The following is an 18264-nucleotide window of genomic DNA, read 5'->3' on the forward strand; positions in this document are numbered from 1 at the left end:
CACCTGTGTAGCAGGACACAGCTGTGGACCCATCCACCCTGGAAATGACTTGGAGCTTTTGCTCAGACTCTCCAAGACAAGAAGGTTGTTCAATAAACAAGACCAATCCAGAGATCTGATGCCCTAAGAGCTACTTACACTTATTTTCACACCAGAGAAAAAGGAAAGCACGTTTCATTAGGGGGTTGGCTAAACTATGAGTTCAGTGGCCAGGAAAACAGCTTCTACATCTAAGGGGAGGATTAATTTGCAATTTCTTCCCCACCTGTTTTATGATCTGCTCTCATTGCTTGATGCTGGTTTAGCAAGCCCTAAACTTGCTCTCAAGCACACTGGTCAGTAAATACCAACAATGGTGGGCAATGTTTACTTGCTGCATCATCTCCCTCTCCCTCACATCCCCAGGTGAATTACATTTCTGTAAACCTATTACCTCTGCACTACAACCACCAAGGCTGCCAGATGAATCTGCAAGCAGGAGCAGCAGGGAGACAGAAGGCTGCAAGGAAAACTGCCTATGGATTGAGCAGGGGAACTGGTATCCCAGAGCATGCTGCAGCAATAACCTCTAAGGCAGTGAAGGAAAAGTGAGCAGATGCTCTGTTCAGCTCCTCACAGCTCTCACTGATACAGCCACATGCTTGCAGGGCACAGCACCCAGTGAAAACACCTGGGAATTCTTGAGGAAAGAGCTATACTACTGTCATTTGTCATCAACTGTTTCCTAGTACACTTCCTACGACAAAGCAAGCCCTTAATAACACAGCTATCTTTCCTTTAACCCAACATTTAATAACCCATTTTATATGATACTGGACATTTAAAGATCCCAGAAGACGACCCACCACAGCTGTCAGCATACTCACCAAAGCTTTTGTGTTGCCTTCCCTGAACCAAATGCCCAGGTCTGACTGGAGAGACCGTACATTGCAGACAGACAGACACACTCATGTTTTAAAAAAATACACACCCTGTGCATGAGACACGGTGACCTGACCTTTAGCAGACTGTTACAAGTTACAAAGTTACAAGTATTGGGTTTAATTCTACACTTAATTCTCTCCAGGGATGTTCTCCAGTTCACCACTGGGTAGCACAGTGGCCATGCAACTCAAGCTCTTGCTCTTTCGGGCAGACACGATAATCCTGTGCAGCCAACAGTGGACTTTACCAATCCAACACCAACTGCTTTAGGATGAAACTTCTGTTTCTACACCCCCAGATACAGAAACTCTAAACCTTAATCCGTGGCTGCGTAGAAACACAAATACCACAGACTGAAGCGATACACAGTTATGTCAACTACGATGTTTTAGACCTGCTTCAAAGAAATGGCTTACGAACGAGCTGATTTATACATACAAACAAGTCCATTGTGCCCAGAGGTTTCCTAACATTCTTTTATTAAAAACCAAAGAGCCAAAGATCGCCCTGATGCTCTTCATTGTTATAAAGCAGACTCTGAAGTATTACGTGAACTACGTATGAGCAAAGAACTCCAACTGATGCAGGGTTTAAAACTAGGTTTACAGTTTCCTATTTTATTGGCATGGATGTATTTCTAAACTTAAAAACCCTTCTGGCAAGTTATCTCAATTTCATATGACAAAATTTCTCACAACACACAAATATTTACAACATATACATATTTTTTCAGTCTTTTACAACTGGTTCTTAAAAGACAAACAATTTATAGGTTACCACAGAACAAAAGCTGTGACTTAGTTGTTTTTAATTTGATAAAACTATCATAAGTTAAAGTGAATAGATTTTCTTTAAATTCCTTGTAGCATTTTACAAGTGCAACAGAAAAATATGAAGAACCAATTTAGGATAGCTGCAGTTCATTGGATAAATGTTGCCCGTCGTAATCACATTATTTCACAGCAAATTCTTGAAAAAATAAGCACCAATCATTCTTGCAAAGAACAATTTTATCTAAAAGTATTGAAAAGTGTTAAATACAAGGTGTTTAATTTACGTAACAAGCAATAAATACACCATATCCAAACTTTTATTCTGCATACTGCTACCCTTGTACATATAATGTACTAAAAAGTCAGCAAATTGTCAACACCTTTTCATATTTTTTTTCTCTTTTTTAAAGAAATCAATTTGACTTCCAACCAACGGTTTGCTACTATAACAAAGGCCACAAACAGTACGTCTGGGACAGCATACAGTGTTAAAACTGACAAACTCCAAGGGGGAAAAAAACCATCTAGCAAATAAATTGGAAAGCTGTAGATCATTGCTGGTGATATTAACATATACTAGAAAACCTTAATATGCTGCTACTATGATTTTGTAAATTGTTTAGTCAAATAGCGTAAGAGCAAACTAACGCTCTTACCGATCAAAAATAATTCTGTAGCCACACTGTATTCTCATTGTCCTGCATGGAAAGATCTGATGCAATTTCATAACTTTGCTTGAGCCTTTATTTTACAACAGAGCATTACCTCTAACTCGGAATTGCACATAAGAAGGCTATTAAAAAGTACAATAAAAATCTGCACAAATCAGACTTAAGAAGAGTCAGGATGCTGTACACTTTCTACAATATTACGTTGACAGGTGAATAAAGAAGTGCTGCCACTAAGTTTTTCAGAAAGTTCTTTAGTTGAGGAATAATCAAATGGAATTTTTGTTGTTTTTTTTTTAATTATTATTATTTTTTTATTTTATTTTTTATATTTTTTTTTTTAAAAATGACATCCAGGTCAGTTTAAGACCTATAAGCTTATGCATTGAGCCTTAAAGACTGATCTTCTCTCCTCCTGGAAGAAATATCAATATCTATTGAATCCTTGCCAACAATAAGCCTTAATCTCTTCGCTGGAGGAAGAGGAATAAAGTCATCAAACTCATCATCATAATCATCTTCCTCTTCATCGTCCTCTTCTGATGAAGATTCATCTGCTGTTTCCTCTTCATAGTGACCATAATCATCTACTTCCATTCTCGACTCCAAAACAGACAGAGTTTCACTACAACACATACCATTTTCATGAAGGTCCTCAGGGTATGTCCCTCTGTTTTCTTCCTCTCGTTTTAGCTGTATTTTTAATTTTGTTGAACTATTGCCTGATCCTGAGTTAAACCCATTATTTAGCTTTGCTACATATAAGTTATTATCCTTTTCATGGTCTTTACTTAATTTGATGCTTATTTTTGAAGAATTCATTCCATCACTTTCTTGATCATTTGTCTTGCTACTGCTATCATGGCGCCTACGAAGAGTCAGTTTAGGGATCCCAGAGCTATTTTCAAGGATAAGTTGTGCATCATACCTTGTGATTCGTCTTTTCTTTTTACTTTTTACAGTTCTAAAGCTGTCTTTTGCTTTAAAATTGTCGGTTGTTACAGAGCAGCCACCAGATCCAGGGATGCAGTCTTTAAAGCCAACAGGTGTGTCCACCACATTATTCCTCTCTTCAAGTTCTGAATGAGAACTAATCAAATCTGGTACTTTGTCTTTCACAGCTGTGTTGTGCATAGTATCAATTTCCTCTGTTTTTGAAGACGTTTTCACAAGCTTTCCTTGTCGAGATTTCTTTTTTGATGTGCCTGCATCATTTTTCTGGCACCTCCCCTCCCCTTTATGTGATGGTCCATGAGCCACCTCGTTTTCGTTTCCCGCACGAGACTGCTGCTCTACAATGTCCGATTGTGTTCCAGTCAAATTATTCTTATAGCTATCCAACGTATTTGGTTCAAGCTTTGTGTCAGAGGTCTCCTTCAAACTCATCCTTGTTCTCATCGACCTCCTTGTTATGTATGTGCAGGGTGGAATATCACCATGCTCATGAGCACCTTTCACAGAATTCAGTTTATGTTCTCTCGCTGCGTGCCTCGTTAAGCATCCGCTAGAGACTGCAACTTTGACTGGTCCCTCCAATTCTTTATCCTTTTTAATGGGCAAGTTTTTATACAAAACTACTTTAGGCTCTTTGAGAACTAAATTTCCCATTTCAAGCTTTCTAGAAGCATTCTTTTGCTCTGGCCTTTTGCACTGATTTCTCAACTTTATCTTTGAAAGTAAAGGCTTTGCAGGCTTTTTCAGTCTCTTTGGTACCCTGGAATTATTTATATGAGTTAGTTTAGATGAGGTAGAATTTGATGATGCTGGAATTCTTGATATAGACTGTCTGGTTAACGTTCTATTTTTGCTGTTCTTTTTTACGCCAATTGAAGATTTTCTGTTAGCTGCAAAAGAAGAAATTAGTTTTGTTATGACACTTCTTTATCCTGAATTTCCCACTCCCATATACTGTAGTTATTTCATTTATTTGGAACACTTCAAGAGAATCCATGAAATAGGACAGACAGTATGCAGTAAGGAATGAGACTGCTTAACTTGCAACTCAAGACATGAAAGGAATTGCCAAACGAGCCAAAAGTACAACTACATTGCAGATAAACTGTACCTCACCAACCAAGTCTGGTTTTTAATGAATTTTTTCTTCTACCAATTAAAAAAAAAAAAAATCTATTTGATATTATCCACAGTTTTTACTGAGTATTATTCCAGCAAAATCTGAGGATCAGCATGCTTCAGTATTAACTCTGGGATTTTTTCCTCAAGAGGGAGATAAAAACCCCAAACACCTTAATTAATGTAGTGGTTTCAGTTTCAGGTATCACTTAACCGTGGCAAGCAAGAAAACCTTCCTCTGCTCAACAGATGTGCAACTCTAAATCCAGGTAATTAGAGACTATAAAGCCTTTTGGGGAAATGTTTTGAGGGGTTTTTTTGTGTGTGTATGTGTGTTTTGTTTTTGTTTTCTTTTGGTTATTTAATATCACGGCAGCAAACAGGAAACAACTGGCACCATAATATTTTACGTGGCTCCAAACTTTACTAGTTAAGTCAAAGTTTAAATTATTTACATTTTGCCAATACTGAGGGTGGTGAGGGTGGGAAAGGGGAGAAGGTAAGTAAATGATACTCACTACTCCATTAAGGGAAGTTTTGCAGGAACATTACAAACAAAAATCCCTTCCAATTTCTTCTGAAATTACTAACTGTGTGCACTTTCACTTCAGAATAGGTACCTGACCTATCAATTCTGAACGTGGAGAGGGAAGAGCAGCCCAATTTAAACAAACTCTAAAGGACATGACTATTTCTTTAGTAACCTCTACTAAGAGTATTTATTTAACAATTGTTTTCCTACAGAATACAGATAATTCAAACTATGTAAGTTTCCTTTCCTAAACCATACTGCTGCCTGTGGTAGTTTACCTTATTTTGAAATACAGACATTAGTGACAGGATGTTAAGTGTTTACATTTTATATTTGATTTTGATATAAATAAAACAAAACAGTAACATGCCACCAATTGTTCCTGAAACACTTGTGGAAAGCCATGAATTTGCTATTTAAATTGCATTCAGATTCCTCAATAAATTACAGTTTTAATGACCAGTATCTGAGAATATTTCAACATTAAGAGAGGAATTCCATCACAATGAAAGTTTTCCATGTTTTTATGAAATCTTTAATGTCTCCAAGCTTTTCCCTTTACTTACTTGCATTACCTTTTTCCTGAGTGGTATCTGCATCAGTGTTAGAGCTGACAGACTGGCTGTCTGAATTCTTGCTGCTGTCACCCAACTTTTTAAGCCTGTTCAATCGTTTATCTGTTTCTCTCAGTCCATATTTACTATTAATCACAGGAGTAGGTGCTGGTAATCCTACTCTTGATTTAAAAGCACCAGTTCCACGTCTACAAAGAAAAAGAGGACACAAAGTATTAATAAATCTCAATGTAAACTTACAGCTTTGTTTCAAATACAGTAGTTTGAATCCCAGGAATATCTGGATAAATGACACCAAGAGCCACTGAACTGGTTTGCATTTTGTAGGTTGTTTTATCTTCTGACATGTCATCTTTGGTGCCTACTTGTCTCAGTTGGCCACCATGAACAGCAGGCTCACCTAGAAAGAGTACACGGACAAAAGCAAATCTTCCTGGGAATGACTTTTGGAAGCTTGAAAAAAATTGTCCAGCACAAAATTTCCCACTGCTCCAAACATACCCACAGTTTCTTCAAAGTCTAGCATTTTAACATTACAAATTAACACCCTTTACAGCACAGTCAAAGTTGAGTCACTTAAATACGATTTTTTTTTTTGTGGCGTACAAAGCGACAGTTGCCTCATCTGTCTTGAACAAGGAAAAATGAGTCCTTACTAAGTTCCCTAAAACAAAATCTTTCATATTTGATTGCTGTAACATAGCCTTGTGACTGAAATGCAAATTCCTAAAGCTAGAATTACCCATACATTAGCTTTAAAAAATAATGTTTTCATGCACTTAAAATACAAAAATGACAAGGTAATGCAAATGTTCAGACACCCAAAACTAGTTTGCCCTCAAAAAAAGCACGTCTGTAAAACACTGAAATCAACAATCATGTTGGCCATTTATTCAACACTGAATAGTCCCCAGGACTGAAGTACATTTTTCCTAGCCTCTCTCGAGATAAAGTCTGAGATTGTACCCTTCACTTGGAATGATCCACCAACTCACATGAGCTTGGAGGCCCTTGCCAGAAGGTTTTCCCTTGATTTGCAACATTTGTTAGTGACCAAACTAGCCAGTACAAATGAAAGTAAGATTATTGAACTATTTATATGTAGGTGCACTATGCTATTGTCAATATGACAAATTCTCATTGGTCATATTCTCAAAATGACCAATATTTTGTCCTTTGTAGGGTTTTTCTTTCTACAGTTAGATCCAACAATAACAGAACCGTTAAGAGTTCCGTGCGATTCCTCTTGGAACTGGGTGAAGCTCTCTCAAATGATGCTGAGCCTGTCTGCTCACAGTGAGCAGAAGTTTCAGTGTGGCAAAAACCAACTAAGAAATTCTTTCAACTGATTTTGTGAAGAAAGCAGATTGAGACAGCGCAGGTGAAACCCAAATATAACAACTCTGCTGCTATTGTGTGATGCACAGATATAGGGGAATACTGTCCAAACTAGTAGATCTTTACAAATACACAAATTCCCAAATTCTACTAGCATTGGGTGAAAAACTATCTTGCCCATTCCTAGCAGAAGAGAACTTCAGGTCAACATATAAAAATGAAATTTGCTTTTTCTAGTGCAAAAAGGAGCAAATGTCAGGGAACAGTTGACAATGGTCTTGTAGAAGCTGTAACTGTTTTTCCTTCCAATTCTACTTTATTCAGTACAAATATCTGTAAGAATCTACACTTATGATTTGATCCACTTCGTCTCATGTTGGGCTATCTCCAGAAAGAGACTCAAAAAAAAAAAAAACCAGAATGCAGAGTTCTCAGGAATCATGACCATTCTGTAACAACATAGAAAAATCATTACAGCAAATACCTAGGAAGCAATTATTTTGTGTCCAAAAATCTGAGTACTCATAATCAAGGACTTCCAGTTTCACAAAAGATATCATGAAACCTATTTACGTCAATGCATACCTTTCACAGGTGTAACATTCGCAGTATTCATTATTTTCTCCAAAAAACCCATCTCCATAGTAACAAGAGATTTCTTCTCCAGGTTCAATATCTCTTAGAGCTTTCACACATGCTGTATCTCTGCCCGTTGATACAAACTGGGGAAGGAAATGACAGGAAGGGAAAAGGTATAAAATAAGGTTAATCATTAAGGCTGTCTAGTATCTGAGTAAGAAATAAAAGTAAAACAGTCAGGGAAGAAAAGTTGCAGGGACAAAGAAAAACAAAACAAAACAAAAAAGCAGGGTGCTTTATTTATTTAATTTTAATTTCTTGCTTACCTTACAGTTAGGTCTGCAATCTGAAAAAGGTCCAAAAGATAAAGTCAATTAACTGTGGATAAGACCTGAAACATGAATAGTTGTAGATATCTAAAGTAAGGATTCACTCTGACTTTAATAACTGTAGAATCTCAACTAAATATTGGGAATTAAGTTAGTATTGCACAAAATCATACTTCAAAAGGTACCTGTTTTGACATAGTTGAGTTTCTGAGCTCTTCCCTATTCTATCACAAATGTTCAGTTTCCCTCCTCTTTAGGGCGAACAGATTTGTCTTAAGTCCTACCTGCTTTTCCCTGAATCGCTAAACTTCTGTGTAAAATGTTAAAGAGGCATAAGTTTACTTAAGAAAGATGTTACTGTTGACTAAGTTCACAAAGAACTCAAGGTAACCCACAATATGCCCCACTAATTTAGCTGTCAGTTCCAAAATTGATTTCAAGTACGAAGGCATCACTTCCTAAAGCCTTCTGGGAGTTTCCCACTTCACAGCTGATCAGCTTTGGCTGGGAAAATCCCAACAGGATTTTGTCCTACAGTAATACCGTATGTCAGATTCAGACATTTTTCTCCAAGTTCTTGTGTTATTCAGCTCACATATAATAACGCTTCTGAATAGAATTGCTTATGCCCTTTAACATGCTTCCTATATTTACTACTCACCATGATTGATAAATGCAGCAGGACCAAGCCACAGTTGTGCACAGTTTTTTCGTGTGGAATACATGACGCTGAAGTCATTTTCCCCATGTCTCAGCAGCATGTTTTCTTCCATTTCTGATAGTTCAGCAATGCAGCCCACAAGTAATTCTATTTTATCATTTCGTTTCCTTTAGCGCAAAGAGTAGCAGAAATAAGAATACATGTGTCAAAATTACAAAACAATTTCACAAAAAGAAAAGTTGCAAAACACTTCTTGTTATTGACAAACCATTCCACAACCCCTATAAGCCTCACGTTTTAATTCACTGAGAGACAGGATATTAGGCTGAATAACTTTTTTCCAGACTCGAAATAGATGTTTTTATGCTACTATATAGAATCAATTAATCAAATCTGACGTCAGTAACAATTACGATCATTGTTTCTACAATTTCCTGAGACTGCAAGCAAGAAATTGTAAGAGTTGATTACTTCAGCTTCTACAGTTGTTAAAAGCAAAAGCGAGATCTTCTCATTTATGTACACTCCCTCCCCATCGACACTTAAGATATTTTGACTTCCTACAGCTGCTCCTGCTTGGCGTTTCCTATGCTTCTTCCTGTGGCCAGGAAAACCCAGCACAATGAAAATGCTTACAACTCCATGGCTTCTTAAATGAGGCCCAGTATTGACTCGAACAAAGGCCAGAATTCAAGCAAGATGTTTTCCTCTCTCATGAGCAGATCTTCAGCATGAAGCTGTCAGTTGAAACAGACCAAGGAAGGAGGAAGATGCACACCAAAAAAAATCCACAAATCCAGGAAGCCTTGGTGTGCAGGTAGCCCATCTGCCATCATGAACAGAGCAGAGGCACTGACTGCTCAGCCTAGGAAGAAGCACACCACTACTGCTCCCCTGCATGGGCACTGTTTCCACTGCTCCTTATATTTTGGCCAGACTACTCTGACAGATGAATATGGAGATACTAAACATACATGAGGGACACACACTAGAAGCCAAGTCTTTCAGGTGCAAAAGTCTCCTCTGACAGAGAACGCTGAGAACTCTATCAGGTTTGAGTCTCAACAGTTTTCCAGATATCAAGAGGGTTAAGAAGCAACTTTCCTGTCTTCCTTGCTCTCAGGTCATTCAAGATTTGAGCACGGAAAGTTAATTCATTTCCAACACCCCTCATACAAAGCTTCAAGAATCAGCCAAGGGGTGAATTCAAACAAAAAAAATCACCAACCAGTATTTTTTTTTGGGTTGTATCCTGATTGTGGAACTTTCAACTATGGTCATGAAGAGTTAGAAACTAGCCTCAGCCTACTTAAAGATTACTCAACAACACGTGGAGGTTGTGTTGCTGCCAGCCCAGTGTCCAGCCACTCCATCCTAGCCCGCACATAACAGCATTTCGTCACCTCAGATGCACTGGTGTGAACATGTACTGCCACTAGGCAAAGCTAACATAATTTGTGTGCGAGTTTATTTTAAAATCTGAATTAACTTGGAATCTACTGGTGTTGCCATGCATATGCTTATAATGAAACTCAGATGTTCCAAAACGAGATGCAGAAATACAATGGGGTTCCAACTTTGTGTTTCCAAGAGAGATTTATCTTGGACAATCAAAATATGCAAATAACACCCCTGTTTCACAAAGGCGAAAAACTCATTTCCCCCACAGTAATTTGCTGCAAATCCACCGTAATGTCATGTTTCTCACAGGAGGCCAACAACTCATGACTAGAGGAAAACAATTACCTGACTGAAAACAAGATTAAAAAAAAACTTGTATAATGAACACTATATGGATACGCCCAAATATACAAAGGAATGTCTTCCAGAGGCATGTATCCTGTGTTAAGTACTTAGCAAAGACACACACAAAATTCAATTTGCAAGTAACAATACAGAACTGTATTTCATGGGTTCCAGTTTTAGTTCTAAATCACGCTTTCTAATATCTTTTTTGGGGTCTTTCAAAATAATTGACAGAAACAGAATGCAACAGTAAATGTATTTCTTACCATTCTTTCGTTGCAACAATTTTGGCTCCATTTTGCTCTGACGAATACCGATTACAAGGCAGGATCTCAAACCCACTGTCAGTTGCAAACATTCGTAAATAAATAAATACCTGCAATGAAAAAAACCCGTATTTTCCTGTTACAAGCAAAACAAAAGCAGTGAGGAATTTCTTATATAAATAGTGAAAGTCAGTGAACTGCACAAAAACACACACAAAATGGATATTGCAATGGGATACTGTCTGCTGAAATGCATCTCTGTACATTTTAGCTACACACATAACATTGGTCTTATTTCTTCACAATGACTTGCAGGAATCCTCGCGTGGGTAATGTGACTATCCAAAGAGTTTAAGAAAATTAAAGATGTCTTGAATGGTACAAAACAGGACCAACCAATGAAAATGGATAATTTTTTTCCTAAAAGTCACTGAATAGTTGCATTCAAGTAATCTCAAATCTTTAAGAACCACTGAGAACTAACAATCTACAGGAACCCATGTTATTATTTGAAGTCCTGAAAAAAAGATATTACTTCCACGACAAATTTAGATAATGAATTCAGGGACTGTTGGATCAATTTTTTTCAGGTGAAATGTGGTTGTATTACTCAAAAAGCATTTGACAAAGCAGAGTTTTTTTCTGCTAATTTTTTTCTACACTACTAGATTTGGTGCACTCTAAAGTAGGCCAAATTCCTTTTGATTGTATCTGGAAACAATAGACTCATTCCTGAAGAAGTTTCTTTTTTTTTCTTAAGTAAAAAAAAAAAAAAAAGATGATTTTCTTGCTTTGAACTTTGACAATCAACAACTTTTACGTTACATACAAAATGGATTTGGGGTATGGCAAGTGGAGGAAGAGGAATAACACTCCAACATAAAGCCCCTATACCCAAAACAACTGAGGTATTTTGAGGTAACAAGGTTCCCCCCTTTTCCTTTACCTTCCTTTGTCACCCAATTTGATTAAAAATAGCTGTAAGCAAAAAAAACCCAAACAAAACAACAAACCCAACCAAAAAAAAAATGAAAAAAATCCCAACCAAACCACAAAACAAACAATGAAGGGGAAAAACCTTTACCTTCCTTTTCACATGTCTATTAATAAATGGCACTGCAAGTTAACGACGAAAATAAAAGTGAGGGTGTGTCTAGTTGACTTTAAAAAACAAAGGAAGTTTCTGATCAAAAACAATCAAACAATTAACATGTAACGGAGCAATTGATTGCTTTACTACTGCTACATTCCTAAGAAATTTTTATGTTTTCTTAGCCTTTCAACCATCTGAAAAAGCACATTAATTACAAATACACCTACATGTTCCTTGAACAACCTTTCCTGCATTTTGTTCTTGTTAAGAAAATAGTGCCGGGCCCAGTCACCTGACGTCAAGGACTTGAAGGCTTTTTCTAAGTGCTCATCTTTCTTAAAACGTTCAATCACCTCTTTGAGTTCTTCTTGCCTTCCTTTAATAGGTCGAAATCTGAAATAAAGAATAAAGCTATTCCAGTCCATTGTCAATCATTCTCAATTCTTCCTTACAGTTACTCACAGTACAGAGTTCTTTTGCTAGCCATATCAATATTTGACTCCTAGCATAAAGAGACTGACCAGCAGGTACTCAAATCACAGGTCCTCATTTCCTGAGGAAGGGGCAGAAGTACAGCAAAGCCAAGCATACTACCTGGAACCTTTAAAATCCTCTATTCTGTCAACAAGCATGATTTATTTACAAAACAAATCTCTGATAAGGTTAACCAATGCACAATAATATTTCCCTGTTTTCAGCACCTGTTATTTGGAACAAAGCAGCTAAAGAACTGTTATAATAAAAGTGTTACTTTTTTAATAATAGTATAACTTTAGTTAACAAATTTGTTATCATTCAAAGTGGTTGTGCAAAAAATTTCTTCAAATAAACTGGATGCTGTTAAGTTTCCTAGTTAACATTGGTATTAGGGGATCTGCACACAGTACTGGCTTTTGTAAGTGGGTTGTGTGTATGTGGGTATATGTAATTTTAAATTTAAGCCCTCTACAACATTACATGCCACATGATTTTTTTTTTAAATAGGGAGCAAACAATTAGGCAGTGCAACCAAAAAGACCGAGTAAGAAATCTCGAAACAGAAAAAACGCACAACTATCTCGAGTGATTTCAAATCAACTTCTGCCAAACCCAAAACATCATTATATTGACAAATTCACTACACAGGTTTATGTGGAACGCAAACTTAACATGTGCATTCATACAAAACACACCTCTAAATGGCTACAGAAGAAGTATCTATAAATGGTAAGACACGGCAGAGCTCCTACATCTGTGGAAGATTAACGTTCCACAAATTAGTGCAGTTGTAAGAATTTTTTCCCCCAAACACCAGGTACAGGAAACAAGTAGCTGAAAAATCATGGGCAGGTAAAATATGAAAATGAACCCCTGTACATTAGCAGAGAATTCCACCTTCTTCCCAAAGCTTGAGATTTAAGAGAAACTGGCCTTCATATATTCAACAGTAAAAAAAACAGGTAACAGAAAAAAACTGCATGACTGCCAGAAGCAGAAGCTCCATTTTGAGCTGCAAAACCACCAAGAGAAAGCAGCACTTAATTAGAGATTATGTTGAATCTCTATAAATTGACTGAGCACATACCCATATATGCTCTGCTTTGGGACAGAGGTTGGGTGTGTGTACTTTTAAGTGTATGACACACCCCAGGGGACTCTTCACAAAGATAAAAATTTTCTAGGGTCATGAGAAATGGTTTTCTGCAGATCTTTTTACAATTTGTATGTTTTGCCTACACAACATACGACAGAAGAGCTAAACAAACTAACAGCTTTTGAGTAAATCTGTAAGACTAAGTCCTGTTACTTGCTGCTTGACGTCCATTACCATGCTGATTTTATTTCCTCTTACTTAGCAAATGAAGTCAGTATTCGACGACAAAAGTAAACAAGGGGAAATAAATTATTGAAGTTGGTGGAAGGAAACCTCATCAACTTCCTCACTGATACTGTTTTTTAAATTACCACATAAATTGGCTTATTCTTATCTTAGAATGCTGAATGTTGCCAGTAACTTCTTTTCAATTGACCAAGTAAGAGTTGCTGCCTCTATGCAACTTGTGTGAAGGAAACAAAATACCTAAAGTATTAACTCTCAATTTTATTTCACCTTTTAAGATGCTAAGAATCTAATAAGAAATAACTAACAATGATGAGGATTCAATTTCCTTCATTAGAAGGAAAGTGCTGTATTTATGCTCCTGATACAATAAAGACAGACCTCCTAACAGCAGCATCACTTTCGGCAGGTTATCAGTGTTCCATGCTACTGCTTTTATAAATCTTCTCTGCATTCTCCTTCATAAAAACTTCCTTGTAATATAATGACTAAGCAACATTTGAGACACTTTTGAACACAGCAAAATTTATCAGCATAAACTTGTGAGTTTTCAGAGAACACAGCACAGGAAGGAGTTCTGAGCAGACAGGTAAATTTTCTTCTGGCTGGGATATAACAACAAAATGGGAGTCAGTTAAGAAACAGATGCCCGCTTAGAACTGTGGCATGAATCATGTCAAGAGGTTTCCAAAAAAGTTCTTCATTAAGGAATATACTTATCCCATCCTCCCAAAAAGCTAACTGCCTAACAAGCTGCTGTGACTGTATCATGGAAGAAAACTCTCTACAGATGACATGATCATCATTATTTTTGTTCTGCAGCACACTAAAGTCTCCCTCAACTTGCCAGTCACACACAGAAGTATCTCTATTCTCCCAAAACCAGAAAGACTTCTCCCAGATTTGATAATCATAACTCATACATCAAGGGAATGTGAAGTCATATAGCCTGAACTGAACCTGACTCGTTTCAGAATATGACCTGCTGTCATTTTTAGTTTTAATCAGAAACAGTTTTTCCATCAAGGAAACTTATACCAGGAGAAGCAGAAGTAGAATATGCACAAACATGAAGAGTTAACATTTTGCTTACACTTTCATCTGCAAACATTACGTGAAGGAAAAAACCCACAGGATTTACAGCTAAAATTGGTCTTCAGCTACGTCTGTCCTTTCCGGGCTACATGAATGACTGCCCCCTCCCTTACACTATATATTACATGTTGAAATGCACCATTTTTTTTAGCTATGTGACCTGCAGGAGCAAAGACAGGTGGAAAAGCCACCACATTCAAAATTGCATTAGCACCTCAGACAGGCAGTGTATGTGCTGATAGACATAATCACACTTGTTTATCATCAAGGAGCTTGGTACAGGCTAGCTAAAGAAAACAGTATCCCAAGTCAACTACCAGTGGGAAGAAAGCTATCCCAACTGAAACCCCAGTGGGAAAAAAAAATTAAGAGAAAAAACCAAAACAGGGCAGATGCCAAGCTTGACAGTGGCTCTCAAGACCTACAAAAAACGAATCAACACCCTACATTTTCTAGCAATTAGAAGCACACTGTACAGCCCCAAAGTGATGTGTATATTTCAGGTTTCTAACAACCTCCCATTCTCAGAAGCTGAGTCAACATCTACATGATCAGCCACCTTAGGCAGCTCGGAACCTGGCCTCAACCCTTGAAAAGTCACCCACATATCTCCATGGATGACATTCAGCAGGTGTTTCTTTGGGTTCCTGTCTCAGGCATTCTACACTGCTGGTGGCACTCCTTTAAATGATTAGCAGAAACTCAAGTAACACCATTTCGAAGAAGTAGAATAGTTAGTGTATGCCGAAGTCTTGAAAAGGCCAAAAAGGTGGCTGGAAACAGGAAGGGGGTGAAGAGACTGTACAAACCCCCAAACATTATAAGGTCAGATGAATGCTGCACTGTATGTCAGGCATTTCAAAAGGAACTGAGTTTTTTAAACAACATGATTCTCTGCACCCAAGGGTTCAAAAATCAATACCAAGGGACCTCCTGCAGCACCTCTATCAAAATGATGCACTTACAAGGTGACAAAACAGAGATGACGAGAAAAGATAAGCAGGAATCCAAATAAGCAAAAAGTATCCACAAATACACTGGAAGATGCTGGAAAACAACATGATGTACAACATTTCACTTCAAGGGTTCCCAAATCAGGTGAAACAGAATGACACTATGCACCCTGAGCTTGAGTTAGTGAGTTGTTCAGAGCTCAACAGCATATGTAAACTGCACTGAGAGCATATAAAGTTTACAAGCAAATTCAGAATACTGCAGTCCAGACTCCTCATGAAAGCTTCAGTCTTTCACAGGTGTATCTCCATATATACTTTAAAAGGTACCTTCTGATTTGAGACACTGAAGAAAAGAAAGCCTAGAAGCCCAGTGTTCTTTAAGAATTTGAGGGTCTGTTGGTAGATACCTCACTTGTCCCAGGAGTATAATTTTTTATCTATATTATATATAGACTATGTAACTATATTATCAGTTTCTTTATTAGTCCTTCGCAACCAAAAAGTCAATTGGTTTTGAGAAGCAATCTTACATCCTACCATTTTGGTGTTACAGGGCTTCCATATTTACACATGACAATAAACCCCCCAAAACCTATAAACCCGATGGAAGAGTCTACACAGCTGTGTTTTTGAGCTCCACCATGAAGAGAGCCTGAAAAGGACCCACAGCAAAATGTACAGAAAACGAGCCAAAGAAACAGGCTTTTAAGTGTCAGTAAAACAGGAGAACTAGTTCAAAGAAGAGAGAGAGAGAGCACAAGGAAACCAACTGAACAAACCAGCCAATCCAGTCTCTAAACCGCTTTAAACGGCTAAAATCAGAATTGTTTATGCAGACTTCTGGTTTGCTCCTGTGAACAGTACCTTTATTAAGTTCTGTAAGGGAAGCTGAACAAGACACTTTAGTGTTTGAATCTGCTTATATGCACAGATTCCTTGAGCCACCCTACGAACATCTTCAGGGGTCAGGTCTTATGGAACATGAAATCTTCTGCAAAATAGTCTGTTGTTAAAAGTAAGCTAAGAATGAAAAACCCAGTTATGACACTATCTTTAAAGAAATAATAACAGCCCTTCTTCCTCACAAGCTGCAGAACAGAAACTTTTCACACTTCCCTAGAAAATACTTGTTTTTTCCTAGTCAACAAGATCCAACAAAACTGTGGCTACTGCAGTTTCAAAATCAGACAGAAGATGATCTTATCCCAACTAAGGGCAAACTGATGTGGTCTCAATAAGGAAGACATAGGAAAATGGCTCGGGGAAGCAAAGCTCTTTCTCTCTCAAGTTTCTCTTACCTCGGGAGTACTTAAAGACTCTTGAAACTCCAAGGTATAAAGCCAAAGGTCAGTGAGATGCTTGCCTATAAAGGAAGTTAAAGGAGAGTTTCTGGTAAGTTCAGAAGCACAGCACCTTGCTCAGTCTCAGTCACTGAGAGCAGTGAGTTTGAACAAAAAGGATAAACTGATCCTGAAGGAGATCCAGAGTGAAACTCCACAAAGCATAGGAGCGCACGATAAAGAGTTATACTTCCAAACCTGTTTCTTAATTTCTGACCAGGGAACATCAAGACGAGTGAATTTATCAAAACATATCATCCAATTAGCCTCTTAACAACAGGGACCTTGTCTGGATGATATTTCTATTTATGTGGCTGAGGAAAGACAGCAAGTTACTATTCACGCAGTAGCAGAGATTGAGCACAAAAGCTAAACTGCAAGCCTGTTAAGCATTCAAGACAGCACAACAAGACTTGAAAATCATCTATTTAAAATAAGTGTAAACAACTAAATTTAATTAACATACATTTTGGCTTCTTTCCTGCTCAACTCTGTAGTATGAGTATTTTTTTCCTCCCTCAAAGCTGGTTGCATCAGTTATGATCAACTTTTTCTGCCTTTAATCACCAGTACTTCCACATGGGACCTCATGTTCTTTAAAGGCTAAATTTCAAACAAGCATCTTAATGAAGAAAGTAATCTACGTTATCTAAATTTCTTGAACACTAAACACACACCAGGTCTGGTCAAAACCCCAATACAGCCTAGGGCAGAAGTAAAGAAAATTCTTTATATAATATCATTCTCCTTAATAAGAAATACTTTTCTAAAATAAATATGGGGGATGCAAACCCCTCGCCCCCAACACTCTCCCCCATTCCTATTCTGACACTCCACATGGTAAATTCAATTTAGCAGTTACCATGTCTACTGGATGAAAGCCACTCCATCTTTTGGAGATGTAACAATTTTTATTGAAGCTATAAGTACAACTAAAAAAAAAAATGTAAAAGTGGTGGGTGTTGGTTTGAAGGGCAGGGTGTCATTTGGTTGTTTAGGGTGTTTGGCAAATGCTGGTTTCAACAAAACAGTTGATTCCAATGTGATCACTGTGTGATTACACACAGTGAAGGAAGACAACCAGAAGCAAGGTAAAGGACTTTATTGAATTAAGTTACCAGTAAAAATAATCTAAAAAACCCAGAGAAAGTAGATTTTACACAAAAGTCAAACAAAAAATAATTTTGCAAAGTACACAGACACTGCAGTCTGAAAAATGTAAAAGCTTCAGTGTGAAACAGGTTGTCACTACATAAGAGCTCTGTACCTCTAACCCAGCATCTCCATAGCACCACAACACTGAAGTTGAACTATACAGCCACAGTATCTTATTTAGCAGAATTCACATAACTTTTTCAACCTTCAAACCCCAATCAAGATGAAATTAATAAGATTAATTATTATATTGAAATGAGCTGAAGAATGCAGAAGAGATTCAGCACACTTAAATGCAAGTGATATGGAACTGCTTTGTCTTTTTTTGTCTTTGTGGCTCAA

At 37.5% G+C, this 18264-nt stretch overlaps 1 protein-coding gene across 6 annotated transcripts in view; it reads right to left on the reverse strand.

Annotated features, from left to right (window-relative positions):
* Window positions 1–1376: 1376 nt before the first annotated feature.
* Window positions 1377–18264, reverse strand: part of KMT5B (lysine methyltransferase 5B) — a 29792-nt gene continuing 12904 nt past the window's right edge. For 2 of the 6 annotated variants that reach the window (XM_032690656.1, XM_032690657.1), the window contains exons 4-10: window positions 11785–11950; window positions 10465–10574; window positions 8453–8619; window positions 7789–7808; window positions 7469–7605; window positions 5537–5733; window positions 1377–4209 (exon numbers count right to left, since the gene is read on the reverse strand). In XM_032690656.1, the coding sequence (XP_032546547.1) occupies window positions 2744–4209; window positions 5537–5733; window positions 7469–7605; window positions 7789–7808; window positions 8453–8619; window positions 10465–10574; window positions 11785–11950 (2263 nt within the window). In that variant the 3' untranslated portion in view covers window positions 1377–2743. Of the gene's footprint in view, window positions 4210–5536; window positions 5734–7468; window positions 7606–7788; window positions 7809–8452; window positions 8620–10464; window positions 10575–11784; window positions 11951–16725; window positions 16747–18264 lie in introns of those variants that run through there. The other 4 variants (XM_032690658.1, XM_032690662.1, XM_032690659.1 and 1 more) reach the window with 4 other exon arrangements.

Source organism: Chiroxiphia lanceolata, chromosome 6, assembly GCF_009829145.1.
Source record: "Chiroxiphia lanceolata isolate bChiLan1 chromosome 6, bChiLan1.pri, whole genome shotgun sequence".
NCBI lineage: Eukaryota > Metazoa > Chordata > Aves > Passeriformes > Pipridae > Chiroxiphia > Chiroxiphia lanceolata.